Source organism: Gallus gallus, chromosome 4 (genome assembly GCF_016699485.2).
Source record: "Gallus gallus isolate bGalGal1 chromosome 4, bGalGal1.mat.broiler.GRCg7b, whole genome shotgun sequence".
NCBI lineage: Eukaryota > Metazoa > Chordata > Aves > Galliformes > Phasianidae > Gallus > Gallus gallus.
In genome coordinates, this window is record NC_052535.1 from 88,212,709 (window position 1) to 88,240,313 (window position 27,605).

A 27,605-nucleotide genomic window follows, 5' to 3' on the forward strand; every position below is an offset into this window, starting at 1 on the left:
TCCTCCAGAAAAGTAACTTACGGATGCTCCTTTGTGCTCCTTATCCTCTCAGAGCCACCAACGACAGTGCCCACCTCCACCAGGATCCCCACCAAAGCTCCTACAGCAGCTCCTGATGGTGGGACAACGCCGAGAGTGAGCAGCCTCAACGTTAGCTCTCCGATGACCACTTCTGCCCCGGCGTCGGAGCCACCTACAACCACAGCCACCAGCATCTCCCCCAATGCCACCACTGCCAGCCTCAATGCCTCCACTCCAGGGACATCAGTGCCCACGTCCGCCCCTGTGGCCATCTCGCTGCCACCCAGCGCGACACCGTCTGCCCTGCTTACTGCACTGCCCAGCACAGAAGCAGAGATGACCGAAAGGAACGTCAGCGCGACGGTGACGACGCAAGAGACCTCTTCTGCATCCCACAATGGTAGGTGTCGTGCTCATAGAGTCACAGAATCACAGAACTGTAGGGGTTGGAGTGATCTCTGAAGTTACCGCAGTTCAATCTACCCCAAAAACCAGGTTCTCCACAGCAGGTTGCTCAGGAAGGCATCCAGGCAGGTTTTGAATGTCTCCAGAGAAGAGCCCACCACCTCTCTGGGCCAGGTGCCAGGGCTCTGTCACTGTCAAAGTCAAGAAGTTCTTTCTCATGCTCAGATGGAACTTCTTGGGTTCCAGTTTGTTCCCATTGCCCCTTGTCCTGTCTCTGAGCACCACCAAAAAGAGCCTGGCCCTATCTACTTGGCACACCTCTGCTTCTCCAGGCTGCCCTAACTGTGGGCTTGTTTCATGGAATAGAATCATAGAATCATTAGGGATGGAAAAGACTGCTAAGATCCCCAAGTCCAACCCCATCCCATCCCCACCATGCCCATAACCACGTCCCTCAGTGCCACATCTCCACAGTTTTAGAGCACCTCCAGGGATGGTGATTCCACCAGCTCCCTGGGCAGCTGTGCGAGTGCATCATCATTCTTTCCAAGAAGAAATGTTTCCTAATATCCAACCTCTTCGTCTTCTCTTGTTTTGCTGAACAAACAGGAATGAGAAGACACTTTGGGGGCAAATTCCATGGCAATATGTAATAGTGCAATTCACTGAAGTGAGTAAGTGCAAAAAGATGCATCCTCTTTTCAGTTCAAACAAAGAAGAAAAACAGTCTACAGAAAGCAGCCTGTAGAAGAGAAGGCTTCAGGAAGACCTCCTTGGGGCCTTTCAGAATGTAAAGGGAGTTTATAAAAAAGATGGAGAATGACTTTCTACACGGTCTGACAATGTCTGATAGGACAATGGGGAATGGTTTTAAACCATTCAGGTTAGATGTGAGGGGGAAATTCTTTACTCAGAGAGCAGTAAGGCCCTGGCACTGCTGCCCAGAGAGCTGTGGGTGCCCCATCCCTGGAGGTGCTCAGGGCTGGGTTGGATGGGGCCCTGGGCAGCCTGAGCTGGTGGGGAGCTGTCCCTGCCCGTGGCACGGGCTGGAACTGGATGGGCTTTAAGGCCCTTCCCAACCCACACCATTCTGTGATTCTATGATTCTATGAAAGCAGCAGCTTCTTGCCAAGATGTTGGGTGTACCAGATTGTACAATCTCGTTCCACTTCTGTCACAGATGAATTTCATTGCCTTTTGTGGTTTCTTGGAACCACAGAACAGGGCTGGCACCCAGGCTCCAGGTACTGGCTGAAAAGTTGGTCCTCAACAGGTTTGTGTAAGCAATAGTAATCAATGACTTTGGGATGCTAATCAGCTACAGAGCTTGGGTTATTTAGAGTGCTGCTCCACAAAGCAGTTATTTGCACTTTGGCACCAGCCATGGGCTCAGGGCTTGCTTTTTAGCACTGCACAAGCACAGACACAAGAAAGCAGTCCTTTTCATGACAGATTTAAGGCTTAGACTAGAAATGACCAACCAAAGGTGAGATCTAGCTCCTAGAGAGATGGCATCCATCTGACTGTTCCATGCACTGGATATCTCCCTTCAGCATTTCCCAGCACATCCAACAATGCTTATGTTAGCAGTTTTTATCCCTTACCTTGGGCTGCTTTAATCTTTCAAAGATCTGGATGAACAGTTGTCCATATGGTCACCCTGCTGTCGTTGCCCTCTTGGCACATCAAAGAGGTGACTGCTGGGCTTGTCGAGTTTGGGGTGATCTAAGCTCCTCTTAACATTTGTGAGCTGAGTGCACCATTTTCCTTTGGGCATTTTTGGAAACTGCAGCCTGGTGAATCTGCCATCAAATTGTCTTTGCTGCTGGCATTGAGATTGAGGCTGAAGGACATTCATGGCCCATAGAACGCTGCCGAACTCATCCAGCTTGCTTCTCAGCCCCAAGCCCTCGAGAGCTGTCGTGACTTGGTTACTCCTTGTGTGCTGCGATGAGTTGGCCACGGCAGCAGTAAGGCTTCTTTCTTGCTGTCAGTCCCTAAAACAAATGCCCAAGCTGATTCTTGTAATTTGTCAAGGAGCAAAATTAGTTTTAGGGCTGCCTTTTCCATTCATCTTAATGGGAAATTTGGAAAGCAGTCATCAAAGCATTAAGTGCTGCTCAGGAGATGGAAAAGGAGAAAAATAGGAAATGTTTCTCCCAGTGGCTCACAGACCAAAAAGTAAAGTCGTTAATTTTCAGGTTTCTCCTTCTAATCAGTAAAGCTACAAATGCGCATTTTATTCCTTTTTCCTTATGGCTGAGTGAAAGCTGAAACGTATTTCCATATCATGGCTTCAGGAGCAGATATTTTAATAAAAAGATTTGCAAGGAGACGGTGACAGTTACTACATTTGTTGCTATTTCAGTCTTTGATCCTCACTTAGGAAAATGTGTATTTCTTGGTTGCTAAGAGACCTCTGTTTTCTTTTTCTGCAGGTAACTCTGACAGAAGAGGTAAGAGATTTGTATTTCATTACTCTTTATTCAAGCCCTAAGTAAAGGCATTTCCAGAAGCATTCTGCTATTAGACAGCTCTCCTTATCACACGCTTTCAAAATGGCTTTTACAAAGCATATCAAGCTCTTTAGAAGAGGCATATTGATATGTTAATAAGAGTTGGGCTCCTGCTTTTCAAAAATAAACAATTCAGCACCAATTTGTACATATCCTATGAGATACGAGGAGTTCCTGCTGCACTCACTGAGTGTATCAACACTGCCTTCCGCAGGGCTGGATGTACAGGTTGCAGGCAGCTGCTCAAGAAATGTCCTTCTCCTTTTTTGCTGATGAATTGTCTTTATTGACCGTGACTTACCCTGTTTGATCAGGACCCGTTCTGCAAATGATGTGAATACTTATCATTCTCATTAATTTTGTTGGCAAGAAGTAGAAGAAATCCATTTCTGGTAATATAATAGCCATTTTTCCATCTCTGATTCAATGACTGAGTTCTGAGAACCAGCGTTGCTAACAGAATATTTGCAATTACTCATTGCTTTAGCAGCATAGGAGCCAACAGAACAGACCAACAGCAGGGCAGCCTGTTTGCTTTCTGTGTGTTTTCATCATTGTCCTGATGGCGTTTCAGCTTTGTACGCTACATGGCAATCCAACTCACTCTGCTTTTTCCTGAAATCAGGTGGAAATTGGTACTTTGTCGTTGTCTTTCACGACAACACCGAACTCTCCTTCCCCATCCCTTTTTGGCCTTGTAGGAGCTTGTAGGATCTTGGCCTTATAGGACATCTGTAAGCTGTTCAAACTGCAGTGTCTGTTGTGGCTTCTTCTATTCTGCCTCCCAAATGCTACTGGGAAGGAGACGCACCAAGAAACCAAATGGAGGCTTTGTCATGAATCTGGTTCTGTGGGCTCTTGATGAATCATAGAATCATTAAGGTTGGAAGAGACCTCTAAGATCATCAAGTCAAGCCCCAACCCATCCCCACCGTGACCATAACCACGTCCCTCAATGCCACATCTCCACGGTTCATGAATACCTCCCAGGGATGGTGACTTCACCACCTCCCTGGGCAGCCTGTGCCAGTGCATTAACACTCCTTCTGAGAGGAAATGTTTCCTTATATCCAGTCTGACTTTCCCCTGGCACAACTTAAAGCCATTATCTCTTATCCTTATCATGTAACTGCACCTCATCCAAGCAACAGTGTGTCTGGGAAGCTTGGCAGACACTGAGCAGGGATTTATAGCAAGAGGGTTTGATGAATTCAACAACGTGAATCATGAACATGAACCATGGCAGATGAGAGGTGAGGGCGAGGAACAGTTACTGAGTATGTAGGAGCCAGAAATGTTTTGAGGGGATGCAGATGGAAAGAACAAAGACTGGGAGAGGTGTTTTTGTTATTGTTTGCAACAGTAGGTCGCCGCCTTCACATCATTGTGCATAAGTCAGATCTTTTGTTCAGAATCACTTTTCTAGAGCTCCTGATTCCAGATTGAGTGAGCTGGTGGAAAATTAAAATACTCCTCTCTGGCTCTGCTGCTATCCACATTTATCTGGAAATATGCCCTTTAGGGCCATTTTCCTATCTGTTAGTGTGGCTTGTCTTCCAGCTGCATCTGGGTGATGTGCTTGCTCCAAGCACTGCTGCTCTGACCCCGGGGGAAGGTAACAAATAGCTGGCTGTAAGCATGGGAACACTTCACCCGGCTAATCCAAGTGTGTTTGCAAGGAATTGTGCTGTGCATGCCCTTGAGAAGTGTCTGAGAGGAGCAGACAACAAAGCAAGTTAAAGCAGGGAATGCTTGCTAGCCTCGAGGTGCAGAGAGCACGCACGAAGGGATGTTGCCAACCACCTTCTGTCTGGGTGCAGTGTGTGCAGTGGGAGAGGAGCCCAAGCAGGAGCCCAAGGCCATGGCTTTGCTCAGACACTGCGTAGTGGTGCAGCAGATGGACAGGCAGCAGTAACCCCGAGCCTCCAGCAAACCTCAGCCCTGGGCTGAACACGGTTGGAATCAGGATGTAGCATAGGAACACTGCCTTTTTGCTGGGCATGAAGCTGGAAGAAAAATCCTGGCTATCTTAAACCATATGGGATCTGTATGGTCCTACAAAGGCCATCATTTTCACCTGTTGTAATATAAGGATTCTCACTGAGCTCTTGGACAAATTTAGAAACTTACTTCATGTATGGACCTTTATAGGGCATTTTTAATCCCGTTTTTTTTGTTTTTGTTTTTATTGTGGAGCACTGCTAATTGCGTTCTAATTGTGAAAACCCTGGTGTGGCCACTTCTCCCCTCTCACAACTTTCTCAGCAGCAGTTTGCATCTATGAGGTCACGGTTTCCCAGCACAGCTCTTAGAAAAGAGCAGGATACTATGACTGGTGTTCACAGCTTTTAATCTAATCTCAGCGTGCTTCCTTAGGTCATGTATCTATCTTCACCAAACCATAGAATCATTAAGGTTGGAAAAGCCCACTGAGATCATCTACTCCAACCAGACATGACAAATGCAACCCTGTGGAACAAGTGGGTTATTTTAAAAGCAGGAACTGTAGAGGAATGGTTAAGTGATGGCACTGGGTGGTTTTGGCTAGCTGTTGGTAACTGCACCTGTCCTTCTTTGTTGCAGATGAGACTCCAATTATCGCCGTGATGGTGGCCCTGTCCTCCCTCCTAGTCATAGTATTTATTATTATTGTGCTGTACATGTTAAGGTAAGAAGGGCTTTCATGCTGACTTATTTGACAAATGAGTTACTGGATGGTTAGCTGAAGGACTGGGTGCTCTCTATCATGAGCTTTTTGTTCTGTTTCCTAAGCTATGCAAGCCTGACACAGGCAATGTTATAAAAAGAAATCTGTAAGGATAATGAAAATTATATTTGGGGTTATTTAATAATTGTTGGTTATTCCTTTAAGTATAAAGCTATTCCTTCTCTGGGGTAATGCCTGTTCAGTTAGTGAAACAGTAACACTGAGCAGGATGGATTAAACCAAAGTCCTGCTTCTGCAGATAGGAGCAGGCAAGGTCTCCTTCCAAGGCTCAGGTTGATGGATTGAGGAACCTGGTGAAGCTGCACAGAGCTCTCCAGCCATCAAATCTTCTGCATTATTCCTTCATTCCCATCGCAATATCAAACATGACCTAATGCCCATGGACAGCCTTGGGTACCAAAGCTGTGCGCTGTGGAAGCAGAACCGTGCAGGGCAGTGGGTGCTGCAGCTGGTTGGACATGCAGGGCAATGCAGCAGCTGAAAGTGCAGCACAACAGAGCCTTTCTAAGACAACGTTTTAAAAATCCAAGCATCTGGGCTGCTCCAAACGGTGCCCTCAATGAACCCAGCTCCTGAGCGCATGTCTGCTCAGCTGGAAGAGAGTGTTTATTCACCTGCAGTAAACATTTTAATTTACTCAATGTTTTGATGATTAAATAATTAAAAGAAAAAAAAAAAAAAAAAGCAATTTCCTTAGCAGTGGTGGAAAAATTCCCTTCGTCTCTTGGCTCAGGGCCCATCTCACAGCAGTGAACCTGAGGAGGGTTTGCTATTCCAGAAGGTATCCTGGCATCTCGATGGCCAACTCCTGACTTTCTCAATGCCCTTTTGTTCTTTAGGTTCAAGAAATACAAGCAAGCAGGGAGTCACTCCAACTCCTTCCGCCTGCCCAACGGCCGGACAGATGATGCAGGTAAGACAGGACGTAGGGACAGAGGTGCAAATGAATCACCACAGAATCATTAAGGTTGGAAAAGACCACCAAGATCATCAGGTCCAACCAACAACCCATCACCACCATGTTTACTAAACCATGTCCCTTTCAAAACACGCCCCGTGCTTGCAAACCACGGCATGTCGAGCATTCTTCAGAATGGACTATTAATCCATTATTAACAGATTATTTTAGTTGTTTTTTTTTTTCCTTTCCTTTTGTAATCATACAAAACTATATTAAATCATCAGAAAACAGAGCTCTGTAGGAGCTCCAAGAGCCCCTGAGCTCAGCACTGAGCCCAGTGCAGTGACAGCACCTAGCGAATCACTTCTGGATAATGAGTGTTTTGAATCTACGTTTATATTACTTCCTTGTTCTGAACTCTCACTGCTTTCCATGATTTTGACAAACCTAACACAACAATTCTCTTCCCAACTTTAATTCCAGCAACAAATGTTTTCCCTCAAGTGTTTAATACGTTGTGATCACTTTCAAAACTGAACTGCTGGCAGTTCCCCTTTTAAATTAGGATGACAGCTGAATAAAACTCTTGTGAAGTTCTCCACGTTGACTGTAGGCACCAAATTAACGTTGTGGAGATAAAGCTGGGAACACATTGTTTTTTCCTTATGAAAACCTTGAAAGATAGACAAAAATTACAAGTGCAATTAAAAAGTCTTGTGCCAGCCTGCTGTAACGTGCTTGTATTCTGTAAGAGCTGAAGAAGAACCTCAGTGTCTCAGGGGCGGCCTCAGTGATCCTTATGGATCCCTTCCAACTCAGGATATTCTACGATTCTCTGAGTCAGACTCAGTTCAGATCCTTTTTCTGAGCTTCTTCCACATTAACCACACACATACAAGGGAGAGCTAACTGAAAATCAGCAATGTTTTTTTCGTGCTGGCAGCTAAAACCTTCCCTGCCCAAGTTTTATATTGCTGTAAGCTAAGGTGTTAACTTCATAAACCCTCAGTTGTGTTGATATAACCCTCCTGTGGCCTTTCTTGGCTTTGCTGGCGTTGCTCAGCAGAAACCAAACACAGCAGCTACCTTTACTGCATTCACCTGGGAGCTATGGCATGATCATTGTGCCAAACTTCCCATGTTAATGAGGGAATTCAGAGTGTTCGTAGAGTAATCAAATGGTTTGGGTTGGAAGGGGACCTTAAAGTCCGTATGGTTCCAACCCCCTGCCACGGCGAGACACCTTTCACTGACCAGGTGCCCAAAGCCCCATCCAGCCTGGCCCTGAGCACCTCCAGGGATGGGGCACCCACAGCTCCTCTGGGCAGCAATGCCAGAGCCTCACCTCCCTCACAGTGAAGAATTTCTTCCTAATATCTCAGCTACATCTCCCTTCTTTTAGTTTAAAGCCATTACCCCATGCCCTGTTGCTACAGACTCTGGTGTTCATCCCCCAGATCTGATGACTTGATCCTCATTTCAGCATCCTGGCTGTATGACAGAGCAGTGCTCAACTCCAAGCTGCTGGTAGAGTCCCAACTTACCACAGCACTCCCAAATTTTCATGCACAGCCCAAAGGAGGAGCAAATTACAGTAGCAGGGACAGCCAAGTGTCACAAACACGGTGTGCACACAATGTGGGAGCTCAGTGAGGATGGGTGCTGGGCACAGAGGAGCATCTGGGGACACCTCTGACCCCTGGGTGTCATTGCAGAGCCCCAGAGCATGCCGCTGCTCGCCAGGTCCCCCAGCACCAACAGGAAATACCCACCTCTGCCTGTTGACAAGCTGGAGGAGGAGATCAACCGCCGCATGGCAGATGACAACAAGCTCTTCCGAGAAGAGTTCAACGTGAGTATCTTTGCTTCCCCTCCTCTCCTGCAGCACAAGGGATGGGTGGGAGTAAGGAGGTTGTTTACTCCATTTCATTCCAATGGACGCAACCAGGCCAGTACAGAGTGGTGTTCATCTTTCAAACCAATACGGAGGCTCCTCTGCTGCTCTGCAAAGCGATGGGTGTTTATTGCAGGATGGACAGTGATTATCTGCAGCCATGGAGCAATTTCATGGCTGATGAGATGAAGAGGTTGATGGAGAGAAAATTGAAAAGCTCTGTCTTCTTTTCCTTAAATCACACAGCTCGAGCAGGCTGCTATCAGTGTAAAGCTTATGACACACAGCAGAAGAATTCTGGTCTCATTTTGTAGAACAGCAGAGACAAAACAGCTGGTACATCAAAGGCAAAGCCACTTGGAGACTTTTACATATTTATTGCAAAGCACACAAAGAGGTTTTCGCCCTTGTAACTGGTCTCTAGTATCTCTCTCTTGTTGCCTGTGTCCCACCCGGCTGCTCTCAATTTTGCTAGCAAGCAGCACCATGGGGTTACATTCTTTTGTGTCCAGGAGGTCTTGGGATGTAGGAGCTCTGAATTTCCCTGCCTGCTGGTTTCCTCCCAGGTAGAGCCTTCCCTCCTCCTCCTCCTCCTTGGGGCTATGACAGAAACACTGCCAACATGAATTGCTGGTAAAGCTGTGTCGTGGTGTTGTGCCAAATCCACAAACAGCCAAAACAAGAAGTCGAAACAACTCTGTTCATGTGAATAAGCTGTTAACTCTGAAACTAAATGATGACCACTTAGAGGACAACAGCTGGCCTTCAGCACTGATCAGTTTTGGCAGTAATTCAGATATTGTCATTACCCCACAACACTGCATCATTTCTTCTGGGATGTCTGAAACTTCTTCCTGATGTTGCTGAGCTCTTTGACTTCTTGTGATGCTGAACCTGGTATGGTTTCATTTTGGCAGTGCAGAAATAGACAGAAGTGATGAGGTAGGGGACAAAGTGAACTACTGACTGGAGTGTCGCAGCATATTACCTAGGAACTGAACTAACTGGATTCCCCATTGGCCTAATTAATGAAAGAAAATCCACTGCTGGTCTGATTGCACTGCAGGTGCTGTCTGCAAATGCATAAAACCTTAGGTGCAAGGTGTGATAAGCTGATATCAGGACTGTGACAAGATTAAAAAAGAAAATGCAGTTGACTTCCCCCAGCTGTCGCACAACTCGATACCCTGCGTGTCAGAGGAGGCTGTGAGCCCATGAAACCAAATCCACATGCTGAATAACAAGGGAAGCGATCACTTGGGTTATAAATCCTGGATCCTGGGTTGCATGTTGTCGTGCCAGCTGGAGAAAGCAACCCATGCCATCCTCCTGGCTATTAAAGGATCTCATTGCAAGTGATTCCAGCACCCCCAATTGGAGGTCCCTGATACTGCTGGAAGGACAACAGACCCCTGCTGGGGGTGGGATGGTGGGATGGTGCAGCTCCCTCCCAGCCCTGCAGGTGCTGGGCAATGGAGTTTTGGAGTGCTGGGGGTTTGGTCGGGTTGCACAGTTAGCATCGCTGGTAATGGAGGAAATGTCAGCAGGAGCCTCCCTGTGAGCTTCCACAACCCTGTGTTGGTGGGTTTGGTGTTGGAGGCTTTGCTGCCACCTCGTGTTTGTGAGTCCAGAGGCTTGGAATACTGCATCTGAGAAGGGATTTGCTCTCTGGTACAGCCTGGGCTGTTCAAATGATCACCTTGAGCTGGGTTGGGGCGCGGAGCAGCACAGGAGTGATGGGGAGGGAAGTGGGTCAGGGGGACTCATCCTTGTGCAGGACTCCTTGTGCCTGAAAGTATCACATAAAACCCCAATTTTTTGCCATTACAGGCTCTCCCAGCGTGTCCCATTCAGGCCACATGTGAAGCTGCTTCCAAGGAGGAGAACAAGGAGAAGAACCGCTACGTGAACATTTTGCCCTGTAGGTATCGGTGGGGCTGGGGGCTGAGGGAGGGCACCGCCAGGGTGGGCTCACCCAGAGGGGCTGCTGCATCTGCATTAGCCTTAGATGCACAGTAGGGACTCCCTGGAGCTGTGAGCAGCCAGGAGGATGTGGAAAATGAAGCAGATGGGAAATGCAGAACTTCCCCATGTAAGGAAGGTCCATCATCTCCCTGGCTATGAGCATGGAAGGATTTCAGGGCATAAAGTTACTTATGTATGCTGGGAACCCCCTAAGCCTGGGCAGCACTCCAAAAAGTCAGCTCAACTCTGTGGGGCTTTGGTTTTAATGCAGAATTGTCATCTTTCTCCAGATGATCATTCCAGGGTTCACCTGACTCCTGTTGAAGGGGTTCCTGACTCTGACTACATTAACGCCTCCTTCATTAATGTAAGTGCCTGTCCTGCCTGAGTGACCGCCTTCCCTAAAAGCAAGGCTTGGCTGTGTGTGTGGCCTTTATGGGGTGCAACTTTAGTCTGGAAGAAGCCAAAAGAACACAGCCCAGCAACTGGAGTACAAGGCAGAGGGCTGGGACTAATAAATTCTGGCCGTAGCCCTGCCATGCTCAGTCCCATCTCTTCACACCTCTCTTTTTGGCCACTTCTAAAACCATGAAAAGCTCTTAGACTCCTCAGGGTGCTGCAAAGCCAAGCTGGCTGTTTGGGAATGGGTTTGGAACCATTCCGGGAGGAACAGAGGATTTCTGATTAATGGCTGATGAGTCCTGGGGCTGATTAATCACCGGTACTTCCCAGCTTGCAGGGCTGGACATGTGAAGGACATGGAAAAAAAATTGAAGCAGCACAGCTAAAATATCCTTCAAAGCAACTTTGTCCTACTCTGCTCCTAGGAGGCAGCAGGATTTCTGCATTTGCCAATGGCTTTTGTTAGTGTACTGACTGATTTCTGAGAGGGAGAGAATGTAGCCCAACTTCTCCCTTTTGTCCATGTTAACTTTATAGCATTCATCTGAATACAAAATGCATTTAATTAATTTAATGTCCCGTTTCTTGGGAGACGTGCTCTGTCCACAAGGCACAGAAGGGAGCTGCTAACGTAGCCCACATCAGTGTTACAGTGGGAGGGGTAATGTGAAGAAGTTGACTTTGAGAGAGATGGATGCACATGAAGAAAAGCAAGACCTCAGAGGGTTTTTTTTTTTCACTTTCTTCAGCACTAAATATATAGCCATTAGGAAATAATCTGTATAACCCACTGTGGGTTCAACAGCCTGAACTCTTGAAGATTAATGCTGATTTTCACATGATCCCAGCAGAATGGTACTAATCTACCACCTCATCTATGCTTTGGGCCAGGAGCTGACAAATTACATGAGTGTAGGCAGTGCAACACTGTGTGACCCTTAGAAAAAGTCTGGCCTTTCATTTGTCTTCCTTTTTTTCCTTTTCTCCATAGGGGTACCAAGAGAAAAACAAGTTCATTGCTGCACAAGGTAAATGCTCAGTTATTTTAGTAGCTCTGCCCTATTGGATTTGGGTCGTTATGCTCTATGGAACTGCAAATAACCCCAGTATAGTGCCGTGTGATAGTCTCTGGTCAACATGAAGGGAGACTTGGCCAGGCCACAGGTCATTCCAAGAATGTTTTGTTCCTACTGGATGTGTTGGGGAAGGACAAGAAGCCCAGCCTGTGGAATCCCCATTGCTGGATGGTGTCAAAGGGTTTCTTCCATCCTCCCAGCCCCACAGCCTCATCCTCCCCCCGCACCACAGCTGCAGGTGGCTGTGGTCTCTCAAAATGTAGCTAGCTAGCTGCTTAATTAAATTTCCTTAATAAAGCTGAGAAATCATTTATGTCAGAGCGAGCACCGCACTGATCCAGTTTCATTATGCTCCTTCTTAACCCTTAGCTTTTAAGAATGTGGGCTTGTGTCCTTGGAGAGAGACTCAGCTGTAATAATCTTCACAGGGGTGGCAGGACTGTTAGCTACAAGCATCAGAGCCTTCCTGAGCTCAGCTGCCCCCAGGCAGAGCATCACCGTCGTGTGTGCAGCTTTCCCTGCGGAAACTGTGATGCCCCGGCATGGGAGCTTCACACTAGCAAAAATCATAGGAAGTGTTCTCTAATCCCAGCCTTTATTTGTGAGTTGGATTTGCTGCACCTGCCTGTCACCAGCTGCTGTCACAGAGATCCCAGCTCATGTGCCTCGGTGCTTCCACCCTGTTCTCCTGGCTCTGGCTGGAGAGGGAAGGCCGCATCTCATCATCAGTACCAGGCTGGGGTGAAGCTTTGGCTCTGTTTTCCTCCTGGCTCACCCTTAGCCCGGGGCTTGGCAGGGGATGTCGGGGTGAGTCAGCTCCTTGTCTGGCAGGCAGTGAGAGCTATTCCTGTGCCATATTGAAATAGGATCCTGTGGTTAAAGCACAAGGCTCGGGGGCAGGACTTGTGCATGCTATTTGTGACAGCCACAATTTCCCAGTGTGACCTTGGGCAAGTCGTTTCCATGCTCTGTTTGTCTGGTTTCCCCTTCTTGGGCTAAAAATGGAATTCCTGATCATAAAAAAGTACCCAGTTGCTTTAAAAAAAAAAAGAAAACAACAAAAAAAAACCTGCAGTTGTGTGATATGATTGTTCTCTGGGTTCCCAGACACCCAAGGAGCATCCTGTGCTGACATCTATCGGCAAAGAGTGCTACACTCCACACACTGCAATGGGTTTTAGTTCCACTGCTTGTGGAGTTGATGCCTCTTCCTAACCACAATGCATCCGTTTCCCTTAGGACCAAAAGAAGAAACAGTGAATGACTTTTGGAGAATGATTTGGGAGCAAAACACAGCAACGATTGTCATGGTGACCAACCTGAAGGAGAGGAAAGAGGTAGGTACCGGGGTGCCACAGGTGTCCAACGGGCATCATCTCAGTGAACACAGAGGTTGTGCTGAGCCACGCGGTGTCTCAGCTCTCACCAAGCTCTGTTCCCAGGCTTGCTGGGTGCTGAAACTTACCCGTCTCCCTTCTCTGTCCTTGCAGTGTAAGTGTGCTCAGTACTGGCCAGATCAGGGCTGCTGGACATATGGGAACATCCGCGTTTCGGTGGAAGACGTGACAGTGCTGGTGGACTACACCGTGCGCAAGTTCTGCATTCAGCAGGTGCTGCTGCCCTGCCCTGCCCTGCCCTGCCCTGTCCCTCCCTGCCCCTGGCTGCTCTGCCACTCTTCAGGGTTTCACTTCAGTGACCTCAGCATCCCTGTTCTTAACGAGAGCTATCAAGAATGTACTCACCTCCAACACATGGGACCCTGTTCTCCGTGTCTGTCAGTGTCGTTGCATTGGAAGAAAGGAAGCTGGTTGATGCCAGTTAAAATGCAGTCCTATAATCCTCCAGTGCTTGTTGTTACCACAGCAGGAGGGCTGGAACTAGACGATCCTTAAGGTCCTTTCCAACACAAGCCATGCTGTGATTCTCACCCACAGCCGCTTTGTGCCTGCAAATAAGTCAGTTTCATCTCATGAGCTGAGACAAAATCCAGTGCTTTATGCGCTGGGTTTTGATTATTTTCCCATCTGTCACTACACTGTCACATCCTCCAAGCTCAGGATTAGTCACTCTGTTTGTTTTCCTGATGCTCTCAGAGGCAGGCAACAAAGAACTGATGCAGGGGAGACTGAGTGCCTTGATGAAAGGGTGCCTAGAGCCAGATCAAGCTCTCCTGGACCTCACTTTGTGCCTGGTTCCATCCCTGCCTTTAATACAAGGATACTGCATCATCATCATCATCATTATTACTGAAGGGAGCCATGCCTTCTTTTTGAGCTGGGCGCATTAGCAATGAAATGCCACAGATTCTGCCAGGCTGGAGCCATCCAGGTGGCATCTCTCACCTGTGTGATGTTCTGCTCTACTATTTTGCAGCTTCAAGGCCACCCATAGGATGCAGTATATAACAATGAGCAATTAAAATGTCATGCTTTTAGAGCCTCATGTGGCCCTGCAGCCTGGATCCATGCCCTCTAAGCTTCCAGATGGTAGTGCTTCCTAAACCTTCCAATTCAGCCCTGGGGCTGTAGCTCTCTCTCTGCCCTAGCTTTTGGGAAAAGAAAGGAAATCTGTAGTGTTTGTGATTGATCTGAGCACACATTTCCCCTGCAGGTAGGTGACGTCACGAACAAGAAGCCTCAGCGCCTGGTGACTCAGTTCCACTTCACCAGCTGGCCCGACTTCGGGGTGCCCTTCACCCCCATTGGGATGCTGAAGTTCTTAAAGAAGGTGAAGACGTGTAACCCCCAGTATGCAGGAGCAATAGTAGTGCACTGCAGGTGAGCCTCAACCACAGCTATGCTCTGCCTCTCCTGGCTTGCCTGGAAAGCAACTCCGGATGGGGGAGAGCAGCATCCTCTGCTCCAGTGCTCAGTGATGGTGTGCAGAAGGGACTGCATTGTTGGAGTCTGATGCTCAAAGCAGCTCTCCAATGGAGACAGTCTGGGGGAGCTGGGCTTGTTCAGCCTGAGGAAGAGAAAGCTTTGGGGAGACCTCATAGTGGCCTTTCAGTATTTAAAGGCAGCTTATGAAAAAGATGGAGAGTGACTTTTTACATGGTCTGACAGTGATGGGACAGTGAGGAATTGTTTTAAAATACAAGAGGGGAAACTTAGGTTAGATGTGAGGGGGAAATCCTTTACTCAGAGGGCGGTGAGGCCCTGGCACTGCTTTCCTGAGAGCTGTGGGTAACCCATTCCTGGAGGTGCTCAAGGCCAGGTTGGATGGGGCCCGGGGCAGCCTGAACTGATGGGAGGCAACCAGCCCACAGCAAGGGCTGGAACTGGGAGTGCTTTAAGATGCCTGGATGCTGGATGTGGCTCTGGGCAGCCTGGCCTAGTGATTGGCAACCCTGCACATAGCAGGGGGTTGAAACGAGATAAGCACTGTGGTCCTTTTCAACCCAGGCCATTCTGTGATTCTGTGATGCTATTATCTCTTCCAACACAAGCCATTCCATGGTCCTATGACTGGAGTGAACTTGCTGTGGAGTTTTGCGCTGATTGTTTGCCCTTCTGCCATTCCAGTGCTGGGGTGGGACGCACAGGCACTTTTATTGTCATCGACGCCATGCTGGACATGATGCATGCCGAGAGGAAGGTGGATGTTTACGGCTTTGTGAGCCGGATCCGGGCTCAGCGCTGCCAGATGGTACAGACAGATGTAAGTGTGCTGCTGCATGCTCCCTGTGGTTTTCCTTTGCATGTTCCCAGCCTGCAGCGAAGACACCTGCAGCAGCCCTATGGGCAAGTTGGGTGGCATCCTTAATTTTGGAAGGAACGCTGTGTCAAGTGAGCTGTTCGTCAGGTCCTGCACTTTGCTATCTCCAGTTTGTCCTTGAGCTTTGTGTCAAATCCCTGCAGGTCATGTGGCAGATGAGGTCTCAGGTCCCTTACAGGGGCTGTGGGAAGTGCTTGGGCAATGGGTTTGCAGCCAGATCCCATCCCTGAGTGCAGCTTCTCCCTGCGACCCTTTCAGATGCAGTATGTGTTCATATACCAAGCACTGCTGGAGCACTATCTCTATGGTGATACAGAGCTAGAGGTGACCTCATTAGAAATCCACCTCCAGAAGATCTACAACAAAGTGCCAGGGACCAGCAGCAATGGGCTGGAAGAGGAGTTCAAGGTGAGCCTGGTTCTTGTGCTGGTGGGTTTGTTCAGCACACACTGGGCAGCAAGGACTGCTATGCATTTGCTTTTCCTTTAGTGGCTCTTCAAGCTGTCACTGCTTTCCTTCCTTCCTCTGCAGAAGCTCACTTCCATCAAAATTCAGAACGACAAGATGAGAACAGGCAACTTGCCAGCAAACATGAAAAAGAACAGGGTGCTTCAGATAATTCCATGTAAGTTGTGCTTGTGTGTCCAGTTGAAAGAAGAATGGAGACAGAGGCATCTGTGGGAGTGGGGACATGGAATGGTTGAGGTTGGAATGGACCTCTGGAGGCCTCCTGGTCCATTCCTTGGCAGGGAAAGCATGCAGGAATGGGGCGGAGTCAGGGTGAGGTGGGTTTTCATGGACAGATTTAACACTGCTCTGGAGCTTTCTTGCTTTGTTCTGCCCTGCCCCTGCCATGACTTGGTTCTCAGCAGGTTGGTCCTCCCCAGGGCGTTCTGCCTTTGAAAGAAGGGAATTTCTGCTGAGCAGGTCCTTCTCCTTGAGTCCTCAATGCCTCTTTTCTGCCCTGGTCTCCCCAAACCATGGCATGGCAGAAGGCAGAACTGAGTCTCCTCATTGCATAAATGGGTGCTGTAGACACAGGGCTCCCCTTCCCTCATCTCAGCACTTGGTCTTGGTGACTTCCCAGCTGAAGGCCATGCATAATTATGTTTTTAAAGTGTTTCCCAAAACGCAGTCATTTTGCTTCTGTTTTAGATGAGTTCAACAGAGTAATCATTCCAGTGAAGAGAGGTGAAGAAAACACAGACTACGTTAATGCTTCCTTTATTGATGTGAGTCTTCTTCGATCTTCTTTCCATCTTCTCTCCCTGGAAACTATTTACCTCACACATCTTCATATAAGAAGGTTTTGTCCTGAAACACTTCTTCTATAGGTACAGGAGATTTGGAGCCTAAGCAGGGCCTCTAAATCCTGGTCCCACTTTTGCAGCTCTAGGGTTTGATGATGGCTTTGAGAAGCAGATGCACAAAGCCATGGAAATAATTACTTTATGGCACGATTCATTTGGTCAGAAAACATCCTCTAGATTAGTTCTGGAGCAATACACAGATCCCAAAACCCTTGAGAAAACCAGGTCAATCCTATTACACCTGTCTTGGTGACTGGAGGAAATGAGGCAGAGAGGTTAAGTGCTTTTTCACTGTGAGGAGAAGATAGGTGATTGCACATCCTTTGCTCGTGAGTAATCCTGTTGACTTCAGGGGTCCGTCTCATATGAGTATTTATCTTTGTGCAGTCATGCCAGCACCGGTTAAGTAACAAAGAAGCCTGCTCTTTTCCAACCCAATTCCTATTTTCATTTCCTAATGGTAGTGTTTTTTTTCCCCCAAAGTGTAATGACTGCTATGTGTTGAACCAGTAAAACCATTATGTTCCCAGATATAACCTTCCAAATGGTCCACTCCCCCACATCTCACTTGCTGGCTCCCCTCATTGTGCTCTGGCTGTGTCAGCTTCTGACAAAACGCAGATGTGAGCAGCCTTCTCGTTCTGCATCTAGATCAGAAGGCTTAAATGTCATGTAAGCAATTTTGTTGAGGATTCAATTTCCTGCCTCTGCTGAACTTTGCTTAAATGACAAACGCCAAATGACGAAGCATCTGCATTCACAGTCTGCTGCGAGGTCACAGGGGAATAGTGGAGGTTTTCATTCTCTGTAACAGAAGCGGTTCTTGTTGTGGAGCAGAGTCACCCTGACTTAGGACAGAGCCTGGTTTTGCTCACTTCTTGCAAAAACTCTCAGCAAAAAGCTTAACACTTGGAGCTTAGGCATGATAGCTGGCTCTGCTACAAAGTTCAGACTTTGCCAGTGTCCTAGGAGTACTGAAAACCAAACCTTCCTTTGCCAAATGTGATCCTACTGCAGCTGCATTTCCCTAAAAGCAAAGGTCTCACCATGACAGCATCTCAGCTGCCAGGTGGTGGGGCAGGGGGAGCCAGGTGGTGGCTCTGCTCAGGCTAGGGTTGTTCACACAATAGTGCTCTGGAGTTCATCTCAACTTGGCAACTCATCCAAGAGCACATCGATGCATCTGCAGACCCGAGCTGCTGCCTGCATTCTCCACTCTGCATGAGGCAGACCTAATCCACTGGATTTGACACTTTTTGATTGAGTTGGAGGGGGGAGCTCACACACAGACCTCAAGGCGAGCATGCAGAGCAGCTGGCACAGGAAACAGTGACCAGCAGCCTGGACACAGCAGCCTTTGCCTGGCATGGAGGAGCAAGGAACAGAGAGAGAAGGGTTGCTAAGCTGGCTTGCCCTTTTTTCTTGGCACTTCTAAGCAGGATTAAGAGTGCCTGCACTGCATTATTTGCTAAGTTGTATCAGAGAGCTCCACAAAAGTGGTGCTCAGCTCTGTGTCTTGCAAAGAGTTGGCACTGTTTTGTACTTACAACACTTCTGCTAAAGCTCAGCCCTCAGTAGGTACCACGAACACAGGTGTTTCCCCCCACAATAAGTTGTTCCTTTATTTCCATGCATCTACTTGCACTGTCAATGAATGTGCTGGGCTTTTTGTGGTTGTTGTGCCTGCAGCTCTCCTCTGCACCCACCTCCTCATGCTGCCAATTCTCATTGCCATGTTTGAAATCACAGGGCTATCGCCAGAAGGACTCCTACATTGCCAGCCAAGGGCCACTGCAGCACACGATAGAGGACTTCTGGAGGATGATCTGGGAGTGGAAATCCTGCTCCATAGTGATGTTAACAGAGCTGGAGGAGAGAGGCCAGGTAAGCATTTGCTGTAGCAGCAGCAAAGGAAATCAAAGCACATCCTTAAACCATCCAGTGCTGTTCCCAGTGCTGTGCACCTTCAAGGCAGCGAGAAAAATGTGTGTTTTCACCCTGTCTCCTCTTGCAATTCTTTCTCAGGAGAAATGTGCCCAGTACTGGCCTTCTGATGGCTCTGTGTCCTATGGAGACATCAACGTGGAGCTTAAAAAAGAGGAGGAATGCGAGAGCTACACAGTGCGGGACCTGCTGGTGACAAACACCAGGGTAAGGGTCTGCCAATGCCCTTTGGGGAACTCTGGTTGTCTTCTGGTTGCCTTATTCCTGTGCCTGCCATCCCACTCTCCTTGTGCTCCCCATTCCTATGTCCTCCTCTGCCATATACCAAGTAAATGACTCTCCCCAAGCACACACACCTCCTATGGGTTTTCATGAAGCATTCAGCAAGTTGGTTCATTGGTATGAATTGGGCCGTGCTGAGCTCTGGCTGTGCTCTTCTGCCAGGAAAACAAGAGCCGACAGATCCGACAGTTCCACTTCCATGGCTGGCCAGAGGTTGGGATCCCCAGCGATGGGAAGGGAATGATCAACATCATTGCGGCCGTGCAGAAGCAGCAGCAGCAGTCAGGCAACCACCCCATCACTGTGCACTGCAGGTGAGCCTGGGAAGCAGCTTCAGGCTGCAGAGATTTGAGGTTTGCTCCACCTCAGTGCTGCAGTCTGACTGCGCAGCTTGTGCATGGAGATAACAAAACCACTAACAAACCTGGGCTGCTTGGCATAGCTTGGGAATGATGGATGGTTTCTTTCACCTTCTGGTTTCTCTTTGCCAGTGCCGGAGCAGGAAGAACAGGAACCTTCTGTGCACTGAGCACTGTCCTGGAAAGGGTGAAAGCAGAGGGGATTCTCGATGTCTTTCAGACAGTGAAGAGTTTAAGACTACAGAGGCCGCATATGGTGCAGACACTGGTAAGCCCTGGACCTCAGCAGGAATGAGTTGGGGACTCAAACCTGTTAAGCTGTTGAGAAAAACTTCCCCAGCTGAAGATTTGCTCTCTCCATGAAAGAGTAAGGGATAGAAATGGGTCAGGAAGGATCTCCCCATCCTCCTGTGGTGTGTGGAGAAGAGGGAAGCTGGCCTGGCTGGTTGCATCAGCCTCCTTCTGAGCACTGACACGAGCTGTAGAAGCCTCCCTGGAGACATCCTCATCCACAGTCCCTGGAATTCTGGGCTCCAGGAGCCTGGAGAGGCTGTGATAAGGGCTTTGGCTGTGAGCATGGCAGGGAGAGAAGGAGAAGGCAGGACTAGATGAGGTTTTGTAAGAGGGGGTTGTTGCAAGGATACTCAGGTGTTTTTTAGAGTCTGTGCACAAAACGGGACCAGAGAGGAGAGAGGAAACAGAGTCTCTCCCATTTGCTGTGCAAGAGGCTGGGAGCACCCTGTAGGGCTGGCCAGCCTCATTTCGGGAGGGTAAGGCAAAACCAAGGTGGCATCACCACAAGCCCTCCGTTGGGAGCTGCTCGTGGATGGGAATCCATGCCCAGCACTCAGTGCCCAGTGCTGACCCATCACCTGCTGCCTCCATCCCAAGACATTCTCCACGGGCTTCAACCTTTTCCCAGTGCTACGAGAGAGAAAGAATGCTTTGGTGTGCAGTAATAACTCACCTCAGTCACCGCTGCAGGTCACGAAGCACCAAGTGAAACGTGGCTTTCCTTTGGGTAACTCTGTGCTCTCTCTGCTCTGCAGGAACAGTACGAATTCTGCTACAAAGTGGTGCAGGAATACATCGACGCCTTCTCAGACTACGCCAACTTCAAGTGAAAAATACAGCAAAACAAACAAACCTGAAACAAACGACAGAAGAGTTGCCTTCTTTAATATTTTGTAATATTCTGTTTGTTAATATACCCCTCCCCCAGAATATGTGTATATATCTTAACTGTTTTAGAGGTTGGTACCATAAGCTTCATATTAGCTGGAGATTTTATATGTAGCAAAGTGTTAGTGCAGATACTGTCAGCTCCTTTTTTTTCCAATGTTTTATTGGGGAATTAAATAGCGTGATGTTTGGATTAATATTGTCATACCATCTCTCTTCTGGAGAGTTGATACAGGCTGTTATTTTGTTTGTAAATCTTTCTTTTTTTTTTTTTCTTGAGGGAGTAAAGCCTTTTTTAAAAAAAAAGAAAAGAAAAGAAAAAGAAAAGAATAATTCTGGATCTCATATGAACCAATAACCCAAAAGCAAGCACAAGCTTTTCCAAACCTGCAGGGAAATGGTTTCACATTTTTCTGCCAGTCAGCTCTTTAAAATACGGAGAAAAGAAACCAAACCAACTTATTCTGTGTGTGTGTGTATATGTATGTAAATATCCTAATTTTCGTTAAAAAACAAAAGAGAGAAAAAGCATTCTCTTACAGGGCCAGGCCATCACATTGGGATTGGAAAGCTGAACCTGGCACTATCTGTTGGGATTACAAGCAAAACTGAGGGGGTAAAAGAAGAGGATTTTTGCTCCTTGAAGGAGCTCTATCCTTTTGTTGGTGGGATGCGGAGGTGCCCGTCCCTTTCCCTCCTGTTGGTGTCATTTGGAAATAATGGGGACACAAAATGAATTTGGGTTGTCAGAGCAGAAGGTTTGCAAACCGAGTTTTGAAGTTCCCCTCCCAGAAAAAAACATGGAAACTCTTAATGTTTGTGGCAAGCCAGGGTGCAAGAAGAGCCCTAAGGGCAAAGAGAAGTCCTGAGGGCAGAGGGGTGCAGCACTGTTGTGCTGGGAAAAGAAAAAAGTGACCATAGTTTATTTGAACAGTTTCTGTGGCATCAAGAGCCGTTGGATTAATTGCACAGATGTGACTTTAATGAGGTTTTTTTCCCCTCCTTGCTGCTTGGAGCAGTGTTTTGGGGCCTGGGGAGCATCCCTGCCCTTTGGCCATGTGCAGAGCTGCTGGAGCATCACTTTGCAAACAGCAGACAGCTGTAGATAATCCAGGCTAAATCCACTTCCCACACTCTGCTACAACCCCAGAGCTGTGGCCAGGCAAAGAGATGCAGCATCCAGCCCCACATTTGGAAAACCTGGAGGAGAAAAGGGAAAACGAGGGTTGCCAGAAGTATCTTCTATACCATTCTATGATCTTCTGCTGGAGGGGGAACCGAGGCACAGGGATTTGCATCCCCCCCTCCATGAGCATCCTCCAGCTCTGGGGTGGGCTCCATCTCAGCAAGCACTGGCTGCCAGCTCCCCAGGGAGTAGGGTCGACGTCAGCACTGCCAAGCCCGGCCCTACAAAGAGTGGTGCCGAGCCCAACCCTACAAATAGCGGTGCCGAGCTCCTGGCCAGGACACAGCACTGGCCACCGCCACCCCAACAGGTGAGTGCGATGCGGGGAGCAGGGTGGTGGGACCCCAATCAGCCCTAACAGCCCCTGGGTATTCAGCCTTGCTGCACCAAGCGGCACCCATGGGTGCTCATCCTCTGCAGCATCTCCATCCTCCCCCCTGGGACTTCAGGGTGCCTGTCCTTGCTGCACCGAAACCCAGCCCCATGCAGCAGCCTGGGGTACTCATCCCCTCCATCACCTCCATTCCCAATCCCAGCCCCAAACAGCACCCATAGGTGCTTACACTCCCTGGCATCTGCATTCCCAAATGTGACCCTGCAGTGTCCATCCTTGCTGCACCCAAGCCAGCACCCATGGGTGCCTGTCCTATCCAGCATCTCCATCCCCAAAGCCAGTCCAAGTGGCACCTTGGGGTACCCCTCCTTGCTACACCCAATTCAACCCCAAACAGCACCCATGGGTGATCATTCCCTCCAACATCTCCATCCTCAAGACAAGCCTAAGAGGCACCTTGGGGTACTGCTCCTTGCAGACCCAAGCCCACACCAAACAGCACCAATAGGTGCTCATCTCCCTGTCACCTTCATCCCCAGATGGGACTGTAGGGTGCCCATCCTTACTGCACCCAATCTAGCACCCATGGGTGCTCATCCCCTGCAGCACCTCCATTTTCATATAAAAACGTGGAGTACCCATCCTTGCAGACCCAAACCAGCCCCATGCAGCATCCACAGATGCTCATCCCTTGGGCACCTCCATCCGCAGTCCCAAACACCACTCAGGAGGTTCTCATCCCTGCTGACCCAGCACAGTTCTGGGCACTGGGGGGCTACCAGACTCACTCCCCTATTACCTCCCCATTACTTCCCGTTACCCCGCAGCCCTGCTTGGTGCCATGGCTCCTGGTGGCTGCCTGCTGCTGGCCCTTCTGCTGCTCGCAGGCACTGCACAGGGCCAGCACTGGTCCCACGGATGGTACCCGGGGGGCAAGAGGGACCTCAGCGCCCCACAGGTAGGGACCCTGCGTCCTTTCCCACATCATCCCCTAACCCTAACCCTGTCCTCACATATTGCCCCCTCAGTGCTATAACCACCACCCCCCAATTACCCCCCCCTTTGGGTTATTTCCCCCTATGGCTACAACCACCCCCAAATTTACAGCCCTCCACATTACCCCTCCATCCCGGGTAACCCTCACACCCAGGTTATCCCTGCCAGGATTTCAAATCCCCCAGTTATTCCCCCCCACCACCCCTATGGGATTATCCCCCAAACCCAGCATAATTCCTGCCTGCATCTTTCCCCTCCCTGCCCCCCCCCCCCCCCCCCCCCCCCCCCCCCCCCCCCCATGGCATTACCCACACCCAGTTTTCCCCCTCCCCAGGGCTGGAATTAACCTCCCCCCCCCACCCCAAACCCTTCAAGGGGTTATTCCCATTCATATTAATCCCCATCAGGATTATCCCCATTCCATATGCAGGTCGGGATTACCCATCCCCAGAATTACCCACACAAACACAGATTACACCCTTCCACACAGAATTATAGCCCCACATGGGATTATTCCCACACACAAATGGGATGACGCCTCTTCATAACCTCACACTCTTCCACACAGGATTTACCTGACACAGGGGACTGTTACCTCACAGATTACCCCTCCACAGGGTCATCACCCCCTCACACTCAGAATTTTTACCTCACACTCGGGGTTTTTACCTCACACTCGAGGTTTTTACCTCACAATCAGCATTTTTCCCTCACACTCGGGATTTTTGCCTCATACATGGAGTTTTTACCTCACAATCAGCATTTTTACCTTACACACGGGGTTTTTACCTCACACTCTGGGTTATTACCCTCGGCATTACCCCCCACCCGCAGGTCCCCGCCGCGCCCCGACCCTGTCCGACCCCGCCGTGCCGCCCGCTCCCGCCAATGCCCTCAACCCTCCGGGCCGTATTGTGGCGCCCTCTGGAGGCCGCCCTGCGCCAACCGCACTGAGCGGCTCCGCGCCGCACTACAATTCCCATCGTGCCTCGCTCCGCGCTCTCCTTTCATTGGTCTGCGACTCCCGCCTTGTTTACGTCACATCCGGCCTGCTGCTGGCCGCCATGTTGGCGGCGCTGAGGTGTTGCGGGCCGCGCTCCTTCCCCGCTGCTTTCTACGAGGCCATTCCTGCTTGGAGCCCGTGGTTGGTGCCATCTCGGGGCCGAAAATCGCGGTACGATCCCCCCGCCAAGTCCAAAGCGTCGCGGCTGAAAGTGCCGCCTCCCGTCGACCCCGCCGAGCTCTATGTGGTCACCGAGCGGTACCGGCAGCACCGTCTGGTGCTCAGCGCCCTCCGGTACCTGAGGGGCTGAGAGAGGGTGGGATGGGCGGGTGTGAGACTGTTATGGAGCAGAGGAGTTCTGGGGAGGGTCTGAGACTGCTGTGGGGATCTTTGTGAGGCGGCTGTGGGGCTGTTTTGGGGCAGAAGAATAGAAGTCGGGCTGGCTGTGGGGCTGGGGCTGCTGTCAAGGCACGTAGGGGGTGTGAGCACTGCTTTGGAGCAGGGTATAATTTGGGGGGAGAGGGGGATGGTCAGAGTGGCCGTGGGGCAGGGAGGCGGTAATGGGGCTGCTGTGAGGCAGAGTGTGGGGTTGTGGTGTTGCATGAGGCTGCTGTGGGGCAGCAGAGGACTGGGAGGGTTCTGGTCGGGCTATGAGGCTGCTGTGGAGCAGGATCTGGATGATGGGACTGTTTGGGGGCATGGTATGCCACTGCGGTGGGGCAAGGGACAGTTTTGTGGGTCCAGGGTGCATGCGGGGCAGAGACTGGGTATAGAGCTGCTGTAGGATGGGATCGGGGTGGTTTGGGTGCAGGAGGATTGGGGGGCTGGGTATTGGGTATCTTAAAGGCAGAGGAGGACTGGGGAGATTCTGGAGTGACTGTGGGGCAGGATGAGGGTGTGGGACTGCTATAGAGTGGGATCAGGACTGTGGGACTGTTTTAGGCAAGATAAGGAGTTACAGTGCATCTGTGGCTGCTGCCATACATAGTGTGATTGGGTATGGGGCTGTTTTGGGACAGGGGAGTCCAGAGTGGCAGTGGGGCAGAGGAGAGCTGGGGGAGAGTCTGGAAGTGTTGTGGGGCAGGGGAATGGCTATGGGGTTACATTGGGCTGAGGCTTCTTTGTGGTAGGAGGCTGGATGTTGAGCATAGTTGAGGCAAGGGGCCGAATGTGGGGCTGTGCTCAGTGCTCTGCTCCTTGGCAGCTCCATCTTCAGGTCCGAGGTGGTGCAGAGGAAGCGTGAGGCGCAACGGGATGCAGAGGACTCAGCAGCACTATCAGAGGAGCACCGTCTGCTGATGGCCTGGAATGATGCTGAGAATGCACGGCAGCGGGCACGCAGGTGAGGGCAAGCAGCCTCAGTGCTAACTGCTGCTTCGAGTTGTGCTTCAAAACTGAATGAAACATCTAGATAACCAGGCCGTGTTTTTTGTAAAAATAAACCTGAGTGGTTCATCCCTGCTTTCTGCTGGTGTGCCATGACTGTCATAGAAAAAAAAACAGTAAGATCATAAAGTGTAACTGGCAATCCATCCCCACCATGCCCACTGAGCATGTCCCTCAGTGCCACGTTTGTGTGGTTCTTGAGGGCCTCCAGGGACAGTGACTTCACGACTTCCCTGGGCACCTGTGTCAGTGTGTTACCACTCTTTCAAAGAGAAAGTTCTTCCTGATTTCCAACCTGAGATATTTCTCTGTGCTCCCATGGAGCCCTCCCCTGGTCAAGCACTGGAAGTGCACTCGGAAAATCAAAGCAATCAGCAAATGAATGCAGGCAGAGGTTAAAGGGATGAGGCCTGTTGTTCCGCTCTTCCATTTCTGCTGCGCACAGACCTGCAGGCATTGTGCCCCAGGGATTGATGTGCCTCACTCAGGTCATAAGTACCCAGCAAATTCTTTCTGTCTTTCCCAAATGGCAGAGAAGAAAGAATTAGGAAAGAGGAGGAAGAACGGAAGATGCAGAAGCTGCAGGCTGCAGAGAACAAAGCCAAACTGATGGAGGCCTTTCTGAAGGAGAAAGAGAAAGAGGTTCTGCAGCTGCAGGTGAGTGAGGCAGAGTGCTGCCACCATCTGTGTGAGTGACTTTCTGGCAGCCCATGGAGTGCTGTGGAAGGCAAATGTTGGCTCCTTCCTGGAGCGCTGACAGTGTGTGGAAAGGACGGAGGTTAAATGAGGGCTCAGACAGTAAGGGGAGGAATAATCACAAGTGAGGGAGTTAAGGTGTTGTCTTTGAGGCTGAATGCTGGGATGTGAGGCTGGCGTGTCTGTAGGAACCCCACAGCCAGCAGCAGTGTGTGCAGAGGTGCTGGCAACCTGCTGCGGTGCCAGTGTGCCCAAAGGCAGATCCTAGCAACCCTTTGGGGCTTTCTCTGGTGGCGTGTGCTAACAGCCAACACTCTCCCCTTTCCTGCAGGAGGAAGCAAAAACCTTCATCACCCCTGAGAACCTGGAGGCTCGGATTGAAGAGTGCCTGGACAACCCTCGCAACTACAACTTCGCCATTGACAAAGAGGGACGCATTGTTAAGCGCACTGCACTGTCCTAGCAGCTCTGTCTCATGGCTGAAGGGGATGTGCTGGCCTGGCCTCTGTCTAGAGGCTGGGGTTCTTCCTTTTAATGCACAAATCAGCTGTAGAATTGATGAACAAACAGCCTGCTTCCTGTGCTGCTGTTGCAGAGGTAGGGGGGAAGGAGGGAAATGGCATTATTTTGAGGTGCAGAGCAGCACTTTGCCTCAGTCCTGCAGTGAGGAGAAGGAGGAGCTGCTGGTGTTCTGCTTTCCCTTTGCTCTGAGCAGTGCTCTGCAGTTCCACCTACCTCTGGTTGGATCCCTGCTGCTTTCAGCTTGGAGGTGAGGTGAAGCAACGCAGACTCCAAGGCGGATCCTCAGTGGTTTTGCACTAGAGGAATCTCATCCCTTTGTCTCCTACACTAAGCTAAAACACCTCGATCTCTGGTCACCCTCTGTCTTTGGCCTTCTGGTTTGTTTTTCTGCACTCAATTGGTCTTAAATACACGTGAGAAAAAGTCACACCTGTCACAAGTGAGGCTGTACCTGGGCCTTTGTAACACATTGCAGGGAGATTGTATCTTGACTGGTCTTGTACCTTTACCTCTGTGGAACCCCGTGACTACATCTGCTTCTGGCATAAGCCCATCATGGCCTTGTGTGCCAGTGGCCCCAGCACTGTTTGTGTTTCAGCCCCTCTGGATGCCTTTGGTGGAAAACAAGGTCTGGATTGTTTTGTAGAAAACACAGACGCTGTGTTTTTTGTTGTTAGGTGAAATAAATCATTGTTTCTGCGTTTTCTGCTATGGTGGAATGACCTGTTGTTCCTGTTCATCCTTTAAACCCTCCCTTGCCTTCCAGTACTTGAAGGGAGT

General features: G+C 49.6%; 2 protein-coding genes across 7 annotated transcripts in view; both read left to right on the forward strand.

Annotated features, from left to right (window-relative positions):
* The window catches only part of PTPRA (protein tyrosine phosphatase, receptor type A), a 98,014-nt gene extending 76,850 nt beyond the window's left edge, over positions 1 to 21,164 (forward strand). For all 5 annotated transcript variants that reach the window (XM_046939922.1, XM_015286026.4, NM_205154.4 and 2 more), the window contains 20 exons: positions 53 to 421; positions 2,865 to 2,882; positions 5,526 to 5,610; positions 6,510 to 6,583; positions 8,287 to 8,423; positions 10,296 to 10,386; positions 10,721 to 10,797; positions 11,824 to 11,860; positions 13,148 to 13,245; positions 13,399 to 13,518; positions 14,519 to 14,685; positions 15,433 to 15,568; positions 15,884 to 16,033; positions 16,157 to 16,250; positions 16,781 to 16,857; positions 18,685 to 18,819; positions 18,961 to 19,086; positions 19,324 to 19,475; positions 19,653 to 19,788; positions 20,570 to 21,164. In XM_046939922.1, the coding sequence (XP_046795878.1) occupies positions 53 to 421; positions 2,865 to 2,882; positions 5,526 to 5,610; positions 6,510 to 6,583; positions 8,287 to 8,423; positions 10,296 to 10,386; positions 10,721 to 10,797; positions 11,824 to 11,860; positions 13,148 to 13,245; positions 13,399 to 13,518; positions 14,519 to 14,685; positions 15,433 to 15,568; positions 15,884 to 16,033; positions 16,157 to 16,250; positions 16,781 to 16,857; positions 18,685 to 18,819; positions 18,961 to 19,086; positions 19,324 to 19,475; positions 19,653 to 19,788; positions 20,570 to 20,644 (2,354 nt within the window). In that variant the 3' untranslated portion in view covers positions 20,645 to 21,164. The remainder of the gene's footprint in view (positions 1 to 52; positions 422 to 2,864; positions 2,883 to 5,525; positions 5,611 to 6,509; positions 6,584 to 8,286; positions 8,424 to 10,295; positions 10,387 to 10,720; positions 10,798 to 11,823; positions 11,861 to 13,147; positions 13,246 to 13,398; positions 13,519 to 14,518; positions 14,686 to 15,432; positions 15,569 to 15,883; positions 16,034 to 16,156; positions 16,251 to 16,780; positions 16,858 to 18,684; positions 18,820 to 18,960; positions 19,087 to 19,323; positions 19,476 to 19,652; positions 19,789 to 20,569) is intronic.
* A 1,002-nt stretch (positions 21,165 to 22,166) lies between these two features.
* On the forward strand, positions 22,167 to 27,544 carry MRPS26 (mitochondrial ribosomal protein S26). Of its 2 annotated transcripts, NM_001039913.2 has the most exons (6): positions 22,167 to 22,198; positions 23,050 to 23,180; positions 24,053 to 24,515; positions 25,426 to 25,563; positions 26,141 to 26,264; positions 26,635 to 27,536. In NM_001039913.2, the coding sequence occupies exons 2-6, from the start codon at positions 23,141 to 23,143 to the stop codon at positions 26,764 to 26,766; spliced, it is 897 nt and encodes a 298-aa protein (NP_001035002.2). In that variant the 5' UTR covers positions 22,167 to 22,198; positions 23,050 to 23,140; the 3' UTR covers positions 26,767 to 27,536. The 2 variants fall into 2 exon arrangements, with proteins under 2 accessions (NP_001035002.2, XP_046796253.1); XM_046940297.1 differs by having other exon boundaries at positions 22,167 to 23,180; positions 26,635 to 27,544.
* Positions 27,545 to 27,605: the final 61 nt, after the last annotated feature.

Excerpts from the sequence above, each read along its gene's own strand:
- MRPS26 (XM_046940297.1), top strand. The coding sequence starts at position 22,625 with ATGGGTGATCATTCCCTCCAACATCTCCATCCTCAAGACAAGCCTAAG. Across the intron at positions 25,564-26,140 it reads GCACGGCAGCGGGCACGCAG|AGAAGAAAGAATTAGGAAAG; the intron begins GTGAGGGCAAGC and ends CCCAAATGGCAG. Across the intron at positions 26,265-26,634 it reads AAGAGGTTCTGCAGCTGCAG|GAGGAAGCAAAAACCTTCAT; the intron begins GTGAGTGAGGCA and ends CCTTTCCTGCAG.